Source organism: Gambusia affinis, linkage group LG07, assembly GCF_019740435.1.
Source record: "Gambusia affinis linkage group LG07, SWU_Gaff_1.0, whole genome shotgun sequence".
NCBI lineage: Eukaryota > Metazoa > Chordata > Actinopteri > Cyprinodontiformes > Poeciliidae > Gambusia > Gambusia affinis.
In genome coordinates this window covers 27,819,369-27,826,467 of record NC_057874.1, presented here as the reverse complement: position 1 = coordinate 27,826,467, position 7,099 = coordinate 27,819,369, and the positions used below count along the sequence as shown (strand labels likewise).

The 7,099-nt window shown below is 39.7% G+C and overlaps 1 protein-coding gene across 1 annotated transcript; it reads right to left on the bottom strand.

Moving 5' to 3' along the window:
• Positions 1–311: 311 nt before the first annotated feature.
• Positions 312–4,386, bottom strand: LOC122834762 (complement C1q subcomponent subunit B-like). The gene is made up of 5 exons (XM_044123483.1): positions 4,269–4,386; positions 2,838–3,003; positions 2,211–2,442; positions 1,320–1,437; positions 312–1,238 (listed from the first exon to the last, which is right to left on the bottom strand). The coding sequence occupies exons 1-5, from the start codon at positions 4,269–4,271 to the stop codon at positions 1,029–1,031; spliced, it is 729 nt and encodes a 242-aa protein (XP_043979418.1). The 5' UTR covers positions 4,272–4,386; the 3' UTR covers positions 312–1,028.
• Positions 4,387–7,099: the final 2,713 nt, after the last annotated feature.

Genomic DNA, 7,099 nt, shown 5'->3' with positions numbered 1-7,099 from the left:
GCAATAGTGACATGATGGCTCAGGATAGTCACTTTCTTTTCCCATACGATGAGTAATTGGCAATTGATTATTCTTCAGGTTGTGTTTTTATTATACAGCGTTTTTTCCTGTTGTCAGAGGAATCTGACAGGTTTGACTTCCTGAGATATTTGAGGTCTCCAAAATATTCACATTTGTTCCACAACATTTCTATATTTAGTCATTTTACAAAAAACTACTTTTATGTCACAGATCAACATAAAATAGTTTGGACACTCCTGCTTTAAGAGACGCATTGATGAGTTGTTGATTAAATAAAACAAGAAGCAAACTTGCTGATTTTTACTTTATTTAAACTGGACCAAAGATTTTATGCTGACAAAACAAATAAGACTGCAGTTTCAGGATGATCACAGACAAGACGTCCAATAATTCGCTGCAAAAACACAAAATCTTACCAAGTATTTTGAGTCTTATTTCTAGTGCAAATATCTTATTACACTCAAAATAAGAAAACTAATTTACAAATAACTTTTCAGCAAGAAATAGTAGCTTATTTTAAGTCAATAAATTCTTAATAAAATATGTTATTAATGTTATATTAATAAAATGTAATTAATTATATTGCTTGTATTGTATTGTTACAAGACGCTGGTCTTGTAACAAATTTCTCGTTATAAAATTATTTAGCTTATAAAAGACATGTTACAAGTGAAATAATCTGCCAGTGGAACTAAAACTTTTTAACCATAATTAAGGAGTTATTGATTTGAAACAAGCTCATATTTCTTGCTGAGAAGTTACTTATAAGTTAGTTTTGTTTTATTTCAAGTGTACAAGGATATTTCCATGGAAACTAGGTAAAAATAATTGGGAAGATTTTCTGATTGTGCAGTGTTGGTGAGAAACGTGAAATGTAATTTTTGCAGCCTTTACTACCAAGCAAGAACATTTCCTCTGACTGGTTGAAATGTCTGGCGGACTGATGGACGGGCTGATGGACGGACTGATGGACGGACTGATGGATGGACTGATGGACGGTCGGAGGGTTAAAAGGTGGGGAAGATGAGGAAGCCGGTGAAGCTGTGGCTGGTGCTGCCCTGCGACACCACCATGCCGTTGTACCTGGTTGGCTCCACAGAAATTTTATCTCCGACTTCCAGGTCCAGAACCGCCGAGCCGGACGTGACCAAGAAACCTTCGGCGCCGTCGCACAGCGTGAAGTGCTCCTTGCTGCCCTTCATCAGCTTCAGACACACCTGCGTGGTGAAATCATGGTGAATCTCAGCCTGAAATTTGCAGGTAAACCAGACGGTTTGATCCAGAACCCTGAGACTCACTCGGTTCTTTGCTGAAATGTGGAAACTGAAGAAATACACTCCTTTGATTGTACACTGGAATGTCCCGTTTACCAGCGTCTCTCCTTGAAACTGTGGCTCCAACTCAGGCAAAATTACTCTGTAGGAGTTTAAAGCACATGTTTGTTACTTCGTTCAAAAGTGAAATGTTAGTTCTACAATTTGTTGGTGTAATAACTGGTTTTTGCTTTAGAAAACAAGTTTAAGTTAATCTTTAATGGTGACTTAAGGTGGTATCAGAGAGCCTAAGAAGAGCTGCCATCCTGCAACTTTTAGATGCTTGGCAGCTTTTTACCAAGTTACTGCAGCTAAATGGTTCAAGTTTAGGAAGGAACGGATCGAGAAGTCGCAGGATGGAGAACTGGAAGACCAGATCGATGGATGGATAGACCAATAAAATGTTAGTTAGATGGACGGTTGGATGTATTGTTGGATATATTGATGGAGGTATTGATGTATGGTTGGGTGAAGGGACAGAGGTACTGGTGGATGGATGTAATCCTGGATGGTCAGTTGGATGTATCGATGTATCGATGTATTGTTGGATGTACAGGTGGATGTATCGACGTATCGATGTATTGTTGGATGCGTTGATGGATGTACTGCTGGATGTATGGTTGGATCCATGTTGGCCTCAGTAAAGCCTCCAGTCTGGATCCTGATTTTGGTTCCATCTGAACTGATTTTTTGCCTTTCAGCTCAGAGGAACCAGAATCCACAGAGCTGATCTCTCGGTCTAATTTATCACTGGCTCCACTTCCAGCCTCATCCAGGTGTTTTGATGACTCTCTCAGTGATAACTGGTCTGCTCAGCCTCTCACTCAGTGACATTCCTCCCTGGTTTCTGTAAAAACATCGGCCGGTTCCTCTCACCTGTTGAAGTTAATCGGCGCATTCATCTCTGCTACATTTGAAATGGCTCTCTTGTTGGAGAAGACGTATTTCTGCTTGTTGGATGGGTTGAAGGCTCTTCCCTTCTCCCCTTTCTGGCCCGGGTATCCGGCAGGCCCCGGCAGGCCCATGTCCCCCTTCATACCAGGCCGGCCCGGTGGGCCCCGCATACCGGCCACCCCTTTCTGACCCCTGTTTGGCTGGCCTCCTTCACCTGTTCAGGCAGGTAAACAGATTTCGTGCCTCATCGGTATGAGTGAAGCTTCCCCACAACCTTCTCCAAATCTACCAGAATTGGTCTCAATCAACTCAACTACATTTGAGCAGCAACAATTTTTGTTTGTGCCGCTATCATTTTAAAGATAGCCATAAATGCTTCCAGAGGTCACGAAAGGTCAACCAGCCCCCCCCCCCCCCACACACACACACACACATTACCCAAAATCTAACAAAATTGTTGTGGGAGCAACTTCACTCAGGCCTCTAATCAAAAACAAAAAGATAAAAATGTTTGCTGTACTGCATGTTTGAAACACCAAACTCTCAACTGTGTCAACACAAAGTCAAAAAGATTATCTTAAGTCCAAGTTCTGTCCGGCCTGAGCTCACCTGGATCTCCTTTCTCCCCCTTCACACCGTCCTGTCCGTTGGGTCCATGGGTGCCGGGGATCCCGGGGATCCCGGGGATTCCTCCGGTGCAGGACTGCATGTCCACCGGGACGATGCAGACCAAGAGAAGCAGCCATGCAGTACTGCAGCTCAGCCACTGGGGGGCCTGGACAGAAACAGAATACAGACCCAAATATGTGATTTATACTCAACATCAGTCAACACAGTCTGGGCTTTCTCCTCTCCTCCGGTTCCTTCTGGTGGATTTTCTACCGGCCCAATCCGCGAACGGAAGAAGTTGTGAAAAATGACGTTGATTTTCTGCTCTGTTTTGGAATTGTAGTCTGTAGTTTTTAGTAATGACAGCGGAGGACGTGAACAAAGCCGTTCAGTCTGTGTTGGCCACACTTCCAAATATTGAATTAACATTAAAGTTCGGCTCTTCTCTATTTGCAGTGGAGGGCGCTTTGTTTACAGCAGATGACTTCGGTAAGCTTCATAGCGTCTAACCGGCCATGTGGCACGGCAAATGTTAGCAACTGGGTAAAATTTAAAACGGGAACCAATTGCTTCTCTATAGGCCCCCGGAACCCAAACCCTCTGAACGAACCAAATCTAGTTTTTACCAGAATAACTCAAAATACCAAGACTTTAAAGCTTTTTTTAGATTTCCTGCTACAGCATTCATTCTGCTTGAACTTTCCCACATTTTTTCACATTAAAACCCACATTTAAATGTATTTTATTGGGAGTTTGTGTGACAGACCAATGCAACCAAAAGCTAGCAGATCCATCAATAAGTGGGTAAATGTTGCACTGTTCCATGTTTTACCTGCTGCCAGGAGGAATTGTAAGGTATTGTTGCCATTCACCATCGTTAAAACTCATTTCACATTTATAGATTTTAGAACAGCCTTTTTATCCTCCATATTTTCTATGCATTTTTCACAAAGACAGTGGAAAATCACATTCCAAAGAGCTGGCCAGTTCAGAAAATTTGCCAGCCAGTATTTTAGCCTTTAGAGGAAGAATAATTAATTTTTCACACTCCACAATTTTGTGTCAGGCAATAAATAAAAAAGTCGATATAAAAATGTCTAATATCTTGCTTAAATATAGTGATTTCCCTTTAGCCACTAATAAAGTAACAAGACCTACAATTATCTTAATTAATTGATGATTAATTATCTGTAATCCAGAGTATTTACACAAACTGAACATCCACTCATTTTAATCTATCATCTGGATTTTCTGTGAAGTATTGAGCAAATTTTAATTTTGCATTAATTTAGCATTTGTGAACTGAAGATGAGTTTTGTCCTACTGAATGCATTTTAACCCCATTAGGGAAGCTGCACAGATCTCCATCTAGCAACGATTAGAACTTTACTTCACGTAGCACAACATTTATAAAATATAAGATAGTCTCACCATTTGCAGTAATGATGTCCGTCGTCCTGTGTTGCAGTAGTAAGACGTTGGAAAGTTGTGCTGCTACGCAGAATCAGGAAGAAAACATGAAGTGAAACTCAAGAGAGCAAGAAAACCCTCTGCTGGTGTCGTAAAAGCAGTTTTTAGGCTACAACACAGACTTTTCACTGCAGGTGGCTGGAAAAATAATCATTTTAAACGTGTTAAATATGAATTTATCACCTGGAGAACACTGAGAATGTTGAGGGGATTTAATTTAAATAAATCCAAAGTTTAAAGGCGACAGATGCTCCGTCCAGTCCTGGACTTTACAACCTGCCTTGGTGTTTTTTTTTTATCCTGACAGAGTTTCCACAACGCCACGCTAAGTATTCACACTGTGGAAACTTTTCCAGTTTTATCACATTAGGACAAAAAAATCTTTTAATGTATTTTTATTTGGATTTAATATGACAAACCGATACAAAGCAGCACAACAATATGACATGAAAGGAAGAGTTTTCTTTTTTCTGCACAGTGGTGCAGTTGGTAGAAGAAGGTCCTGGGTTCGATTTCCAGCTGGTCTTTCTGCATGGAGTTTGCATGTTCTCCCTGTGCATGGTGGGTTCTCTCCGGGTTCTCCGGCTTCCTCCCACAGTCCAAAAACATGACTGTCAGGTTAACTGGGCTCTGAATTCTCCCTAGGAGTGTGTGTGTGTGTGTGTGTGTGTGTGTGTGTGTGTGTGTGTGTGTGTGTGTGTGTGTGTGTGTGTGGTTGTTTGTCCTTCAGTGGACTAGTGTCCAGGATGAACCCGCCTGTCGCCAAAAACGTCTCACTGGAGATGGGCAGCAGAACCCCTCCAGACTCCACCAGGAACAAGGATGTAAAGAAAATGGATGGATGGAGGAAAATCTTTCTGATTAAAATTCAACAGCCTCACTCTGATACCCTTAAATAAAAACCAAAACAACAATTGAATCCAGAAACTGCTTAATCAATATTGTAATATTGTGAATACTTTGGGAGAATGGATCAACATCGTCTAATCCCATTGGGTAGTTTGGATAAATTCATTACAGATGCTTAATGATTACATCAGAAACGTGGATTAAACTTAATCAAGAATTGTCAATACTGGTGAATGTGGAAAATGAATGAATATTTTCAGGGGTAGACCAAACCAGGGAGGGGTTATTTTGAGCAGGTTGTTAATTATACATTTGTAGAGAACAGTTTTTAACTGTGAGGTTCCTCAAGGGTCCAACCGAGGCCCACTTTTATTTAACAGTCTCTCCCTCGTGTCACTCTGCTCAAACAAAAACAAAACAATAGAGAAATAAAATTAATAGGATGATTCAAAAACAGATAAAACAAAACAAATCTTCTTTCCTTGCTGCATTCTAACTTTCATTAGTTTTTTATTTCTGAGCAGTGAATGGCACTTTCCAACATCTTGATTCAATCCTCATTTTTAAAGTGACAAAGGAGCCAAAGGCTGAAGGAAAACTTAAAAACACCTTCAGAGCAGCAGAAAGACTATTGATTAGATTAATTTAAGGTGGTTTGGGGAAAACTGGCTGCTTGGAAACGAGGATGTGCATGGAGACTTTTGCACGATGGTAACTTTTTAATTTCCTCTGGTTTGTTTCATTGGCAGCTCCAGTGAAACTTGACACTTAATTTGATCCATGAGGTCAGAAATTCAGTTCTAGATAAAAAAAAAATTTATTTGGATTGTTTTTATCCTTTTTGGTTTGGTTGAGAAGATCAACCCAGAAGGAAAAAATGGAAAAGAGGATCTGAGCACAAGAGAAGCTGACCAAGCAGCTTGTTTGGGGTGTATTGATATAAAAATTATAGCTTGATCTGCTGACGATATGAAATAATTTGTGGAACAGATACTGAGGTCCGTGCAGAGGGCGGGATTGATGTCTGTGTTTCAGTGAATCTGGACAGGAAGTTCAGAAAAACAGAACAAAATGTTAAACGTTTGGTTTTATATCTGCCCGTTATTTCTTCATCATCCCTTCTTGATCACGGAGAGTTTTTACCAACTTCCTGTTTAAATATTTCACTTCTGTGTCCACAAATAAAAGACTGCAAAATTACAGAATCAGAATGTCGGGAGGTGAAGCATCAACACTTTCAGTATTTAATCTTCTTCATCCTAACCTCCTCTAATCATGTTATCCTGCTTACCAGAAAACGTTTTTTTTGCATTATAAAACTCCTTCTGGCATCATTTTTTCTTGCTATTTTGATTTTAGAGTTGATTATAATGCAGTTATGTTTCCCTGTATTTTATGAACCAAAAGGTAAAAAAAAATTACATAAAAGCAAAATAAGACCAACAGACACAAAAAAACCCTCAATAAAATGCTTGTTTATGGGTGTGATTGTAAAATTACTGTCAAAACTTAGCAGGAAAACTGTAGATTGTTTTTTCCTGTAACAGGAGAAAAATTACAGGTTATATTTTCACCTCTTCAATCGAACGTTTCTAAATGTCACCGTTCCAACTAAACCTTTAGTTTGTGCATGAATGACTGAATGTAGGTTGAAGCACTTTGGGATCCTCTGGATTTCATAAAGCGCCATAAGTACTAAATTTACCATCTAGCTTTTTACTGGATTAATTAAAAAGTCAAATGTTTCTGTTGAAGCTGCATTAAATATTTTGTAAGCAAACTAACCCTCCACCTTCTTCAAATTAGACAAAATTCTTCTCAATCAAGTCGCCTTCCTTTGTGTTGGTTTGTGCAGCAACATTATTAGTTTGAGCTGCTTTTGCTTTGAAAATATAAATAAAAGTTTAAAGGTCAAAAGGTCAACCAGCCCCCCCCCCAATCCC

Excerpts from the sequence above, each read along its gene's own strand:
- LOC122834762 (XM_044123483.1), bottom strand. Across the intron at positions 2,443-2,837 it reads GGGGGAGAAAGGAGATCCAG|GTGAAGGAGGCCAGCCAAAC; the intron begins GTGAGCTCAGGC and ends CTGCCTGAACAG. Across the intron at positions 1,239-1,319 it reads ACATTTCAGCAAAGAACCGA|GTGTGTCTGAAGCTGATGAA; the intron begins GTGAGTCTCAGG and ends TTCACCACGCAG.